This window comes from Enoplosus armatus, chromosome 17 (genome assembly GCF_043641665.1).
Source record: "Enoplosus armatus isolate fEnoArm2 chromosome 17, fEnoArm2.hap1, whole genome shotgun sequence".
NCBI classification, from domain to species: domain Eukaryota; kingdom Metazoa; phylum Chordata; class Actinopteri; order Centrarchiformes; family Enoplosidae; genus Enoplosus; species Enoplosus armatus.
Window position 1 is genome coordinate 12,730,925 of NC_092196.1, and position 15,152 is coordinate 12,746,076.

Genomic DNA, 15,152 nt, shown 5'->3' on the forward strand with positions numbered 1-15,152 from the left:
ACTTTTAAAATCAACTACTGCCAATCAACATAAAACCAGCTCTGCTCTAACAGAAGGAGAGAAACACTGGCATAGACTCACCTTTGGACTAACAACTCGTTTTACTTCCACATAGCCTCCAATGAAATGAGGACCAGCCCATTCTGCTCTGTCTGCTTCATCCTCTGTAGAAAACCTCACGTAGGCCATTGCCTTATTTTCCCCCGAGTTGGCGCTCTTCTTAATCTGGGATCCATTTCAAAAGATGGGAATTTGTTTAATGAGGTTAAAAATCTCCTCCAACTTCATAATTTATACAAAAATATATCAACAAAGTATTAATAAAGCAGTCTTTACCTTACAAGCTGTCACGGTGCCCCAGTCTCTAAAGTAAGCTCGTACATATCCTTCATTTACATATGGATTCAGGTCTTTTATAACCAAGCCATGGTGCTGTTAGATTACATAAAATCATGAGCTTCATGGCATATTGTATCTTACATTCAAAAAGATCAAATTAAGTGATGCTCCCTGTAAGTATGAGAGAAATTGTTTACCAGTTCATAATTTTCAGCCAAAGCAGCCATGTATTTCTTTGGAAGGCTGATGTAAACTCCTTTAGATGCTGTCTTCACTTCCATGTTATCTGGAAGGGAAGATGAGATGGGAGATGTTTTAACATTGTGATGACAACATGATTACGAAAAAAAAAAAATAATAATAATAATACAATATGAGAATATTCTAACAAGGATTTACAAAAAAAAAAGAAGAGTCAAAAGATTGCTTTACATTAATAGGAACATGGTGATTTACAACATGAGTTTTTTTTAGCAGATGAGGCATGAAATCAAGAACTTACCAGAGGTAATTACTGAGATGTTGATCAACCCGCTCTTCTTAATAGACCAACTCAAAATTCAGACTAACCTGATGTAGAGTGGGTTCATATAGTGTCCTTCTGTGTCACAACGGGGAAATCTCCTCCTACTTTTATTTTGAAGTTTCAGGCACAGGTTTGAGTGACTGGTCAAAGAGTTACCCAACTTGTTCAGCAGCCAAGGGGGGGAAAGAATGTTAAAAATATGTTATTAGGTGATTGTTGACATTATTGAGCGTGTGAAGCTGCAGACTTGATAGCCAGCTCTTTTGACAAGTGCAGCAAGAAGTCAATCAGGTTACTTCAGGCCATCGAGGGTCAAAGGATAGAGGGTCGTATATGCTGTACAGATTGTAAAGCCCCTTGAAGCAAATTTGTGATATTAGGCTCTATGAATCAAATTGACTTGACTTTTCAGCAACAGCTTAACTTGTTTTAGTTAGTCATATGAGTAATTTGTTGTAGTTACAAGCTTTTTTGTTTTGTTTTAGCCAGTGAAATAGTCACAAGCCTGAATTCTGCTGTCGGGTTTATAATCAGCACTGCTCCCAGTGGACCACACACACACCGAAATGGACAATTCACGTGTTTCTAAGAATGGTGCAATACCCACACCTCTATGTGTAATCAAGTAAAATCCCTTTACTTTTACTCTTATTTTTTTCTTTCTGTGAATTTGTAAATTTGTAAATTTGTAAACTACAGTTGTTTTCTAGTTTTAGCAGCTTTTTTTTTCATAACAGTCTTTATTGTTTTTTATTTATTATATTTTGATTCTCTACTTATGTTTCTATTGCACTATCCTGTATGCTGCTGGAATGATGCAAATTTCCCCAATGAGGGATCAATAAAGGATTATCTTTTTTTTTTTTATCCTAGCTCTTATGTGGACTGCACATCTGACAAGAAATTGGGTTGAATATGTTGCACTTGTATGTATGTATGCATGTCGTATGAGGCTGACATAATATGCGTTAGCACCCTACAACCCTCTCCATTTTGACTTTTAGATATCTTTTTAAGATAATAGCAGCTAAACCGTTAAACTCATCACTCATCACTCATCTTCTATTCTCAGCATACATCTTGTTCTTAGGAAAACTCTTTGTTTTGATGCCGTTTAGAGTAAGACATATGCTATGGCAGCCCAGATCTGAAGTAAAAAGAACTGCATGTAAGTGGTGATTATTCATTGTTTGTGTTCAGATGAACAAACATGGAGGAATGCTTGCAGTGTTTGGGCCAATCAAATAAAGGCAACAAGGTTTCCAGGTAAGGCGACAGTTGCTGTTTGTCAAATTTGCCAGAAAGAGGTTTCCTCATTCCAATAACACAGCAGACGCGTTCAAACACATTTATTTTGTCTTTTCATCCAACACGTTCATTATTCATAAACCTTTTAAAATATACATCCTGACATACAATCAGAGCTCTATATATAAATAAATATTATATTATGGTGCTAACAGGCAGCACATTAAGAACTCAAACATTATTGAATATATTTGAAAATAACACATGTTACTGTTACTGGTTCTGCTTTTGTTTTCATTGTAGCTTGTAGGTGACATCCCTGATGATGTTGGCAACCGTCTCGGCATAGATGAGATAATATCAAAGCGGAGATGCTTGTCACTGATGAGATAATATCTATATAGTATGTTGTGAATGTTGTTCAGCCGCAGACTGGATGGGGGAGAAAAGAGGAAACATTTTTATATGGAAGACAGTGTTCACAAAAATACCTTCTCAGATTATGAGTGAGGTCATTAAAACAGTGAGAAAACATATAGCTACAACCACAAACAGGATATACAGTATTGAGACTACACACCTTATCTATGAGGGGAAACCACACTACTCCGTTCATAAATGGCTTGCAATTTGGTGATGAGGAACTTTTTGTCTTTACCCTCCTGTAAACAGGAGAAGAAATACACAAGATACAATAAGATCAATGTCAATACTGTATATGCGTCATTGATTTGTAGCCATGCTAGCGGCATGGCTGTATGGATGGCAATGACGGCCTGTTGGTTGGCCGACCCACCACTTTGGTCGAGACTGAAATATCTCAACAGCTGTTGGATGGATTGCCATGATTTTTGGTACAGATTTCCTCTGACTTTGACCCTGATATTCTCTCTTGGGCCACTTGAAGGTCAGAGTTTACACTTATCCATTGAAATTGTCTGAATCTGCAATATGGATTACCACTGAATTAGGTTCAGACATTCGTGTCTCTCTCAGGAGGACTTGTAATCACGTTGGTAATCCCTTATTTTTTCTTCTAATGCCATCATCAGGTAAAAATTGCAATTTGTCCATTGAGCAAATGTTAGCTAAACTAAGATGGTGAACATTACACCTGCTAAACGTCAGCATGTTAGCATTGTCATTGTGCAGATATTAGCATGCTGATATTAGCATTTAGCTCAAAGCACTGTGCCTAAGAACAGCCTCACAGAGCCGCTAGCTTGGCTACGTAGACTTAGTTTTGTTTTAAAAAATCCTTGATGATAGCATACATTTTCAATTTGCTTTTCTAACCGACTGATGATTCTCCTTTGGCCATCAACAACTTGAGTGTGAAAGTATATCACCATTCTGAAAAAACAGAAAGCATGAGAGATCAATTCAAACTGACCACCACAATACACAAAAAATAAAAAAATAACTGTAAACATTGTTTGGGATCATGTCACCACTCACAGAAAGACTCCAGTGGCGAGGAACAAGAACAATGGGTTCTCCACCAGAGAGTTGTAGGCCCAGCTGAGCCAAGACAGGATCGGGTGGGCGTTCTCCAGCTCCTGGGCCCACAGCTGCCCCGACTGAAACATAGTGGTGAGATTCCTGAAAGGGCCGCACTCTGACGAGGGTTTAATCCTGCGGACGTTAGACAGATGGATTTGGATGGAACATACAGCGCAGTCTGTCAGTATTTGTAACAATAACACCTTTTCAACTGTTTGGACTCCAAACTCAAGCACATTGGATTTAAAGATGAAATAACTGAATGATGACTCAATGACTGTCATTGTGTTCACAATATGTTTTTCGAAAGCTATGTGTGTCTGGGGTTGTGCAATTCACGCATGCCTTTCGGTGTGGAAACTGCCTGAGAGCATCACAATCATCAAGAGAGGGGACATTGTTTGTTGCACTCACACACAAATTGTATATGTGACAGACACAGCAGCGCCAAGAAATGAGGGGAAGCACAAAAGAGAGATGAACAGTGTTGTCATCTGACTGGCCCTCCAGGGCTTCCTGGAGGCCTGACAGTTGAGCAGTAGACTGCTCTGGGGAAGAAACCAGAGGGAGAATGTTAAGTTTATCATGCAAATCAGAGTAGACACGCTATATGTATGTACCTGTTGTACCAACCTTCTTCATGTAAAATAGCACAAACAGTTTTATGATCTGGACTGCAGGAAGCAGTGGAGCAAACAGCACCCCAAGCCTGGGAAGAATTGAAGACCATTAATGTTTAATTCACTTTTTTTGTGAAATATGTGATGGGTTCCAAGGATGTGGTGTAACGTTGCGTAACTACCAAGTAAGAGTTTGTCCGTATATGAGCTCCAGCACATTACGAGCAATGTCAAACACTGGCTTCCTGTTCCTTTTCAGCACTTTCTTGGAGAAGAGCCTAGAGGGAAGATGCTTGACAGTGAGTGAACGGTTTTATAAAAACGGTAAACAACAGAATCAAGTTATGTGATTCGTGGGTAAAGCACCAACTTGCCTCCACAGGAACTCTCCCAGAAAAGTGTAAAGCACATTGAAGACAAAGTCCATCAGGAGCAAGCGATACAGTTCTTGTCCCACGAAGCTCTCCCAACACTGAGGACAACAGAAACATAAATGTAAAGAATCCACAAACAAGTGGATTTAAGGTTACATCACATCATTAGAGCACAACCAAACATGTAATCACAGTTCAGTGTTGCTCCACAAATATAAATATGAGGATGCTTGTAACCTGTAAACCACGACTTTCTGGTTCCACAGCAATTCTCCCCAGCCAGCGGTAACACAGCACTCCAACAATACTGACCTTCAACAACAGGTTCCTGGGGAAATAATGATGAGATGACAACAGCCATAATAATAGCTAAAAAGTGTTATTTCAAAAGGAAAAGGGAAAATTGATTATTACCTAGAATGCCACACAGCTTCAGATGTCCCTCTCCACTAAAACCTCCACTGTGCAGAAGGATTCAAGTGTTTGACACTAAAAGGCTGTTTTATATGAGTGTATGAGTGTATATGTGTACATATAGGATGATTTTGTGGCATCACAACTAGTTTGGGAGCCAACCGTAGCTCAATATGCAACTTACACAATAGTGATGTGGAAACCTGAAACCTCCAGTGTCACACACACTGAGAATGAACTCAGTGAAGCAGGAGACATCTTGTGTCCAGCAGTTCAATGAGGGAGAACAAGTAGATGTCATTTTAAGACTTTTCAGTGGAGGCAATTGAACTTCCTTGTGTGAAACACAAATTATTATTCAAAGCAGAGCATTTATATGCATCTTGTTTTTGTGACTCAAAGGAAACAAAAGGAGAATACAGTACAAAATATTACATAAATATGCAATATGCATAACAGTGACTTATGTTTGATGGGGACTGTTGTCAAATGCCAAAAATATCAAAATGTGAATTTTTAGTTTTTATAGTGGGTATTGTTAAAGCTTCTAAATGTATTATCAGGCACTGAAAGCTCCAGATTTAAAAGAGTCTATGCTCAGAAGATCTAGGTAGTTTGACTGTAGGGATCTCCTCATGGGACATTTTTTGGACTCCAGTTCTGTGATCCTGAAATGATGTCTGTATGTTTAGTACTTGGGGTCAATAATAATAATAATAATAATAATAATAATAATCTGAAAGTTTTATCCTAAAAGTATTTTGCCTTCTGCTGGTTCTACGTGAATTGTCTCGGTTGAAATAAGAATGTTCAGTGTGATGTGGTTTCAAAGTTTTTCTTCTCACCTGAAGATGGAGACATAGACTCGAACACTGGGTGAGTCGAGATTCTCTATCCAAGCGCACAGGTTGAAGAGGCCGGGCAGCAACAGGTTAATGCCTGACACCACTGCAGACAAGAGCAGCAGCTGAGTTTCTTGGAAAGGATTCTGCTGAATGGCAGCCTGTGAAGAAATGGACAAATCACAATGAGGGCTGCAGACCAACACCTCATGGCCAGGGGGAAAAAGTTCAATTGGTATTTTTCACAGCTGTTTGATCGCTGACCGCTTCATTGTATTGCAATAATTGCTGAAAGGCAACATCATAAATGCAAGTTCTATCTTGGCTTTTCCTGCTATGAGGAGTCTAAATGTCTGCTAACATAGCAAAAGACGTGTGTGTTTTGTGTTTCTGGCAGCCTGTGGCCAAAGTGTCACTTACATGTCCCATTTGCACAACAGGAAATCATAAGAAACGTGCATGAAAATAAAACTGCACTGCTGTGTTTGATAATGCTATATCAGTGAAATATAACTTGTGGTTTCTCCAAATGTTTTCTCCATGCCAGAAAAGGTTGGGGAACTTCCAATATCTCGATCAGGGTCTTTTTGGTTACAGCAGACATTAAACATTAAAAAAAAAAAAAAAGATTATAAAACACCCACCAGGAAAGAAAAAGGAGAAGTATATAAACTGCGGTGGGAAGGTGCTTTTTTGCTGCTATTTTTGTGGTAGTCTTGAGAAAATGCTACTCTGGCCTTGTAGCTGCTCAAATGTGCATGAAATCTTTCATGTCTGGCTGCACAGCAGTTGTTGCACAGTTTCCTCTAACCTCTGACATAAAGTGGACTGCTGTGGCACCCAGGAAGATGCTGGCCAGACATGTAGCCCATGCCATCAGATGCACTATGAGGCGGCAGAGTCGCTGCATGCAGCTCTTTACATCCTCTCCACTGATCATCTCAGACAGCAGCTCCTGTTGGAAAAGCAGCATTTGTCAGGTCGAGCCAGATGCATTTAAATGATCCTCAAACTGTGATCAGCACTGCCATCGATTACATTTAGAACAGATATTTTAAAGTCCTTCCTTCATAAGAAAAGCCTTCTTTAGCCTCTTTGTTCATGTTGAGCTTGAAACAGTCGCACAGGGTGTGAAAATGTATCATTAAAAGCTTCCTGTGTGTAAATCAGCTATGCAGAAACTGAGATAGTGTCGCAATAATGTGACAAAGTGACCCAGCAAATAGCTATCATTGAGGATCATCAAAGTTTAAATGCTTTTAAACAAGTATGTGTAGCCAGTTTATTCATGTTTTAAACGCGTCACTCTGGTTCTTCTATTTGCAAAGGAAATGTAGAATCATCCTCTTGGCTTCCGAAATCAGTTTGTATTTACATAAAAGATGAGTTGCACACTTCAGTGAGTCGAATTGAATGTTCAAGTGATTGCGTTACTTTGAGCTGAGTGCTGATTTTCTCAGACTGAAGTCTGACAGACGTCCTCTTGCTGACTTTAAAGTCCCAGGAGCAGAAAACTTTTACCGCCAGATTCCCATTAGACCTGAGGACACGAAAACTTCTCTCGAAGGACCTGGACATGCTGAAGGGGAACGATAAAGGCATAAAATACACACCACAGATGGATTATAATACAATTAATGCATAAAAGTAATTCAACTTTTGTCCAACCTGTACACCAGGATGATGCAGATAATGAAGAAGGCGATGGCGATGGTAAAGAAATAGGCTGCAGGTATGCTGTATGGCACTATCTGGGACTTGTTGGCATCACAGACTGGCAGATCAAGTGATTCAGCAGTGGAGCTGTGGCTTGAGTCAGCAGCTCGACAAGTTTTGATGACGGTGTTGGTGTAGTATCCGTAAAACATCACGCTCTCAGAGAGGTAACCCTGGCGGAGATAACAGACGGAGCAGAGGTCTGGCTGTGCCACAGAGGTAATCATGTACATACTGCTCTGATGCACGGCCATCTTACCGTGCCTGTGAGAAGCTCAAGGCCAGTGAAAGTGTTGAGATGAGAGTCATAACGAGGAGGAGGAGGAGGATTGACAGCTTGAGGGAAGACCAGGAACAGGCCGTTGATGACGAAGAGGAGGAGGTTAAAGAGCAGGAGGGTCCTGACAAACAGGAAGTAAGAAAGAACTCCGGTTCCGAAACGTCCGCTCAGTCTCTTCATGGGTGAATGCCACAACTGGAGGGAACTGAGGACGGGGAGGCAGCTGAACTGACAGTGACGCCAAGTCTGAGAGGAGGAAACATGAGTGTATGACTGATACACACAAACGAAAATGGTTTACACCTTATCATTTGTACTTACTCTCGAAATGTACACGCTTAGACGGCTGTAGCATGGAATGTTTCTGCTGATGAGTGAACTTTCAGCTACGTCACTGAAAGCAAGTCGCCTAATAAAAGACGCGTGAAGGAGTTGTTAAAAACATTTACTTGTGGCTTTATTTTACAGGCCATTTAACGTTTTCAGTGCCACATGTACCTGATTTCCATCTTATCTGCCAGGCTAAGCGGCATGGCTCGCAGTTTACGCATGCCCTCAGTCACCGAGAGGCCTCGGAGGTTGGACACCAACTGCTCCTTCTTGTTTTCTGTAAAAGTTAGATGAGGATGTTGCAGACTAATGACAGCAGTTGTCTAATGTTTGGAGACATTAGTAGCTTAGCATTTTCTGTCCACCTTCAGTACTGATTTCCTCTGTATCTGCCTGGACGAAGTCATCCTGGATTGGTCTGGAGGCGTGAGAAGAATCATGGGAGGAGGTCTGGTGCTGGTGTAGCCGAGATGTGTTTCTGGCACGCCGGGAAACTACTGCAGCAGTGTTTGGACCTGTGTGGGCAAGGTAATTGTAGCAAATGTTATAGTTCACATGTAAATGCACACTGTCAAACTATTAGACAGTAGAGAAAGGTTTCATCTCACCCGCAGTGCGACTGGGCATTGAGGAGAGAACCTTTAGGGTGGCAGCTGACCAGCGGTGCCTCAACAGAGAGTTCATCTGCTCCCCCTCAAGTGACTCGTCTCTCATGTGGCCGTCTATTTGGCAGAAAATGTTACTTGTTTAATACATTTTTCAATCTACATATACATATAATACATACATATTGCAATTGAAACTGCAGTTTGAAAAGACCTCTGTAGACATTTTGTATTTGTACCTGTGCATTCCCTAAAAACGTCCATCTGTAGGGTTTCAGGACCCCTCTGGGTGCTGCAGGCTGGTTCTCCAGTGAGCTGGAAGGAGTCCTGACCCGGTTCATCTTCTCCCAGGTTCCTGAAAGATAAAAAACCATCAGAGGAAATAATGACCCAGAGTCCCAAAGGCATTGAGTCGAGCACCCTCAGTACAGCAGCATGTATATGAGACACGTTCTAGAGATTTTCCATTTTACAGAACACGTTTCCTGCAGCAACTCGGATTCTTCAAAACTTGAATGCTTTCCAGTTCCAAATACTAACGAGGATGAGGCCTCAAGAATAACACTAAGTACGGGCAAATATGCTTCAATCTAACTCTGTTTTCTTCACTCGGTAGGAGCATGGACTTCATTCAAACGAACATCAAGAAGACTTGTGAATTATAGATAGAATAGAAAATACAACTACAACTTAGTTTATTAGTAGCACAGTTGGATGAAAAAAACTTCCACCAATGTTGATTCATGGAAACAACTACTTTTTCTTTTTGCTTCTAAAGACAAATTTAAAACTAAGTGCATTAGTCCACCCGAACAGGAAGATGTCGAGCAAATGTCAGGTACAATTAAACAACAAAAAGTAAAACAGCTCTCAAAGTCTTGAAATAGAAAGAGGACTTACTCATAGTCAGAATCCATTTGACAAATGTTGACACTGAAGCTCACACTGTATGCCATGGTCCTTGATGGGGTCAGTTTACTATAAATTGTATATCACACATAGTGCACCACAGAGTAGTGGCTGCATCTCTGACACTGTAGCACTCTATTCTTGACTACTTGTCACATCATAGACACTTCCTCTCTCTCTCTCTCTCAGCACAGCTGTGCCTTATTTGCAATTGCAAGTTATCTGTCTGCATCTGATGACGAGCAAACAGTTAAGCATCCCTGATGTCCCATGTATCCCATGTAGTGGGGGTCCATAGGGACATGGAATAATAATAATAATACCCCCCCACACACATACCAAAAAGTACAAATGTATCTAATTATTTGGAAAAGTTCCACCGGAAGTTCCAATATGGTATTGTGTCTTAAAGCTGAATTAAGTTGACAGGTGACTTGACTATATTTAGAATCACGAGTGTTCACTGCCATCTAGTGGTCGTAGTGTGGAACTGTAACACTACATTAAATTAGTCAAACCAGTATCAGTGCACATGTTTATACTGATTATTATTATGAAGAGATATTATTGAGGGTATTCATTGAATTTGAATGTTTTTAGCATAGCCTCCATGTATCAGTAAGCATATCTGTATTAATAATATACTATTTTGATATGATCTTTTGTACATTATGGTTTTATTATAAATCTGTTGTGTTGAAGGTTGTCCCGTCTCTCCTGTCGCACTGGGGCTCACCAAGGGAAATTCATAACGGCGTTTGTTGTTATGACAATAAAGTTAACTCAAATAAACTCAGCTAAACAAAATATAATTTATTATCAAATAAGATAGAACAAGCAAGAACATTTGCACCTTGTAAAATAAACAGTCACTAATGCCTCCTAGAGCACTATTTCGAGCTAAAAACACCACGAATATCACGACGGTACTTCTCACTGAACTCGGTGTCCGCAGTTTACGAGGAGCGTTTGAACGCATCACAGAAGGGGCGGTCTTTGAAAAGTTTTCAGGAAGCTGTTTAACAAAACGAAACTGTACCAACTTTGACAGGAACACTAACCCCTTTTTACAGCTCGCCTTTACATCGTTGGACAGGCATTTTTTGGGGTGAAGAAAAAATGCAGAGCAATGCTTATGGAGCCTCGTTGGCTGGCGGTGCTTTTGATTTTGAGCATTTTGTAAAACAGCCTCAGACGATTTTGCGGTGCCTGAGCTGGGTGAGTGACTACACGGAAACATTAGCATCAAAGTTAGCCAGCTGTCACATCACCGAGTTTATGTTAACATATGTGAGCTGCCAGGGTCGACACAAATATGTCAATTGTACAGCGTGTTAGCTTTCTGAGCTGCCGACACCGGACATAAACTGGGTGTTTGGTTGAAATCTTAAATAAACGTTATATAAAGTGAAATTAGGTGTATTTTCTTTAGCACAAGAAGCTAATGTTAGCTAGCATGTCCAGTGCTGTGTCACCGCACTAACTGCCAAATTTCCACCTGATGATGGGCAATTTGTTTGGCACTTTTGTTGGTGAATGTGTTTTGAAAAGTGGACCTGAAAGAGTTAAAACTCAGAAGATGTCACTCATTTTTTTGTGGGGACTTTACAGTGTGACAAAAGATCAGGAATTGAAACTTTTCCAGCGTCATCTGTTGAGCTCCACTTGTCTGCATCTGCGAAACTTTATAGGCCAGTTAAAATAAGTTGGTATGGTGAAACTTAAATCATGCAGTTATAATAATAATAACAATAATAATAAACGTTATTTACATCTCACTCTTCATAAACACATTGAAAAGTGCTTGACAATAACACAAATCAAAACAACAGCAGACCAACAGCAACAAAGTTAAAACAATGAATAAAGTATAATTAGCTATTTTAAGAAGGTGCGTTTTGAGAAGAAGATAAGGAGTTTGCTGCCCTTATCTCTTCAGGCAAGTCATTTCAATTTCAAGGAGCCCTGACAGCAAAGGTTTTGTCACTCAAGAGGTAGAAAAGGATCTAAGTCCAGTAAGATTTTATAGAAATTTGTGTGGGGATACTCAGATTAGTGAAATTTGAATGTAGAGCTGCAACTAACGATTCATTTGCTTGGTGATTAATCGTTTGGTCTTTGAAATGTCAAAAGAAAAGAAAATTTGTTTCTGAGAACACAAAGTGACGCCTTCAAATGTCTTATTTCGTCATAAATTCAGTTCAAAATGATTTTAAAATAGAGAGAAGCAGCAAACCCTCACATTTGAGAAACTGGAGCCAGAGAATATTTGCTTGGCTAAACTAAAGATTAATCATTAATCTAAATCGTTGCTGATTACACTTCTGTCGTTGTTTTTTTATTAAATGCCATGTTTAAAGTGTTAAAATAGATCAGGAATTGAAACTTTTGCAGCAGCATCTGCTCAGCTCCACTTGGCTCGACAGATGTTTAAATATGAATTCAGATGTTTGTCTTTTTTAATGGTGAAAGCTTTCTTGTAATGTGAATCATGTGATAAGAATCATGCGCCCACGCATTTTTCATCACCTCCCTGTGGCATTAACCCTGTGTGTCCCCTCTTTGCAGTTATTCTCCATCGTGGTGTTTGCAACCATCACAGCAGAAGGCTATGTTAACCCCGTGAACAAGGACGAGACCAAGTGCATGTTCAACGACAACGACAGCGCCTGCAGCTACGGAGTCGGAATTGGAGTCCTGGCCTTCTTGGCTTGCGTTGTCTTCCTCATACTGGACGGCTACTTCCCACAGATCAGCAATGCCAAAGAGAGAAAATTCATTGTCATAGCAGATTTGGTCTTCTCAGGTGAGTGTCAGGTTTCACTGTAGACTGCTCATACTAAAATAAAGGAACTGTGTCCAAAAAATAGGAAGTGCAGCCTAATTGAATTTAATCCTGACTATGTATTTCTCTGCTTTGACATTTTCATCACGGGGCAGCTGCGTGGACGTTCCTGTGGTTCATCTGCTTCTGTGTGCTGGCCAGCCAGTGGTCCAAAACCAACTCCTCTGCTGTCGCTGCTGATGCCGCCCGGGCCGTCGTGGCCTTCTCCTTCTTCTCGATCATCACCTGGGTGAGCCTCTCGCCGCCTCCCGCATTTGACTAACAAAATCATGTGATAACGCATAACTTTGCCAGAGAGTCCACTCACTAATCCAGACGTCTCTCAACAGAGTCTCCTGTCCTACTTCGCGTTCGGAAGGTATCGCCAAGGCGTCCGTGAGTTTGACCAGGAGTACAGAGACCCAGCCAACGACCAGACCACTCCATACCCGCCTGCTCCATACGCCAGCAGCAGCAGCAGCAGCGGCCCCACAGGCTACCAGCAGTCGCCTTTCTCCCACAGCCAGGAGCAACCAGGAGAGTACCAGCCTCCAGCTTACTGAAGGACTGAGATTCACACGACTCCGACGAGAGTTTTCTGATGTGTGCCAATGGTTTCATTTACAACTCAGACTGTTCTCTGCACTCCCATTTTCTTCCTGCAGAACGTGTTTGCATATTTTCTGGGTGCACTGATGTGTTTTTATTTTGTTAGGTTGGTGTTTGCTGTGTCGTTCAAAGTGCCAAACACAGCAGGTGAACTCTGGAGTTCAGTTTTTTTTGTTAGAAGGAGATTGTCTTGATAAGAGAGAGGATGACGGTGCCATTGTTGTCTTTGTACCAAACCAACTGTAGTCATTTTGTTTCATATTTGAGTGCAATCTGAGAGCTTTTAATATCAAAGCACTAATCAACAAACAGGTTAGGATTTACTTTGTTGCCAGGAAATCTGCATCTTTGGATTGTCGAGATGGACAATTGCCTATTTTTATGAACATGTTACTGTTTAGTACATACAAATATATATATTTTGATTACTCCTCAGATTCATATACAGCAATTCAACAGCCGTAATGTAGTGATGTAGTTCAGTACGTATTGTCTTTCCACCACAAAACAAACCCATATTATTTAATCGACGGGTGCATCGAAAATGTTCCCTCTGTAACTACTGTAATTTTTTTTTCTTTTTTTAATAATCAACCACTGAAAAATGGCTTTCATGCACTGAAAAACACATTACATTTCTGTGGGGCAGTTAATTGCAAATATCTGATCGAAGATTGTTAATTTTAATGTTTTAAATCCAATTCTGCTAGTATTTAAGGATGTTTTGTTTTGTTTTAGGTAGCCAAACTTTTCATTTGTATCAGCTACCTCTATAGGAGGTTAATCTGCCTTTCTTGAGTTCAGTTACAGTTTTTAAAAATATCCAATTCAGCAAATGTTTCAGCCATAATTTGATTTAAGAAATTCAGCGATATTGGGGTAAATTGATATATTTATCATCTTACTTAATCCTTCCAGTCCAGTATATATGACAATCAAATCATAATTGTTTTTTTACATTGCTTTTTCCTCTTGCTTTTCCTCGCTTATCTCACACTGTAGTTGGACCTTTTTACATGAGTTGCAGTTTCACTGTTGTACTCTGTACAGTAATTCCCCATTAAAGTGCCTTTTACAGTATTCTGTATTTCACGGGGTTTGCCAAATAAAAACTGTTGTTGTTTTGAACCTCTGGGCCTTTCCATAATTTGTATCCTCTTCTAAAGAAAGAGCCGGACTCTCTGCACGGCGGTGCTCCCTTGGCAAATATTTGAGGAGTCATTGTGTTTGAGAATGTGGAGGAACTTGTGAACTATGGAGGCGTAAAGACAATAAGACCTATGCACATTTTACAGAAGAACAAAGCAAAAATGTCATCTATATGTAGACAGGGTATAAATTCATTGCATCTGAGTTACTGAGAGTTCACACAGTCAAAGAATGACTACAGAATATTCGAAAAATAATTCACTTTGATCTTGAAATGTTCTTCATTTGCACTTTTCATATTTTATGCATTAAAAACTGGAGAACCAATTCCACCCTTTGCACATGCAGTTTGGCGGAGAGTGCACAAAGCTCTGCAAAAATGTATATACATTAAGGCATACATTTCTCAGATTCTTGCTATACAAAGTTCTTTCAAACAACAAAAGGAAAAATCTAGTAGTACAATAACAATCAGAAGAGATGGAGGAAAAACAAATCTATAAAACTGAGAAAGTAAATTGCCACATAAAGAGTTCAGAGTTGTACAAAGAAATAAATCAATTTACCCCTGAACAATTCAGTATCCCCTCCACATTTGGATAAATCTCGAAATCCTCCGACTGAAAGGTTTCCCAGAGAGGCTCAAAAGCCTTCAAAACTTAACCCACATTTTTGCCTCTCAAGCCTTAAGTTCTCTAACGGTAAATAATGGAATGGAATGGAATAATTTAAATGCCTTTTCCATCTGTGAAAAAGTACATCTTGCAAAGTAATTAATCATAATTAGTATCCTGCATTGTCTGAAATCTGGAAGAAGATCAGGCATGGTGTTAAGAAGATACAGACATGGATTAATATTAACCT

At 40.0% G+C, this 15,152-nt stretch overlaps 2 protein-coding genes across 2 annotated transcripts; one reads left to right on the forward strand and one right to left on the reverse strand.

Annotated features, from left to right (window-relative positions):
• Positions 1-2,205: 2,205 nt before the first annotated feature.
• On the reverse strand, positions 2,206-9,753 carry LOC139300345 (transmembrane channel-like protein 6). The gene is made up of 20 exons (XM_070923399.1): positions 9,698-9,753; positions 9,037-9,152; positions 8,801-8,914; positions 8,558-8,707; positions 8,361-8,469; positions 8,184-8,271; positions 7,842-8,108; positions 7,535-7,755; positions 7,301-7,445; positions 6,678-6,821; positions 5,870-6,027; positions 4,848-4,938; positions 4,611-4,708; positions 4,419-4,514; positions 4,250-4,325; positions 4,031-4,164; positions 3,572-3,748; positions 3,388-3,466; positions 2,694-2,775; positions 2,206-2,545 (listed from the first exon to the last, which is right to left on the reverse strand). The coding sequence occupies exons 1-19, from the start codon at positions 9,751-9,753 to the stop codon at positions 2,695-2,697; spliced, it is 2,400 nt and encodes a 799-aa protein (XP_070779500.1). The 3' UTR covers positions 2,206-2,545; position 2,694.
• Positions 9,754-10,744: 991 nt separating this feature from the next.
• Positions 10,745-14,267, forward strand: syngr2a (synaptogyrin 2a). Its single transcript, XM_070923123.1, has 4 exons — positions 10,745-10,924; positions 12,275-12,512; positions 12,647-12,780; positions 12,881-14,267. Exons 1-4 carry the CDS (start codon positions 10,826-10,828, stop codon positions 13,091-13,093), a joined length of 684 nt encoding a protein of 227 aa, XP_070779224.1. The 5' UTR covers positions 10,745-10,825; the 3' UTR covers positions 13,094-14,267.
• The last annotated feature ends 885 nt before the right edge of the window (positions 14,268-15,152 follow it).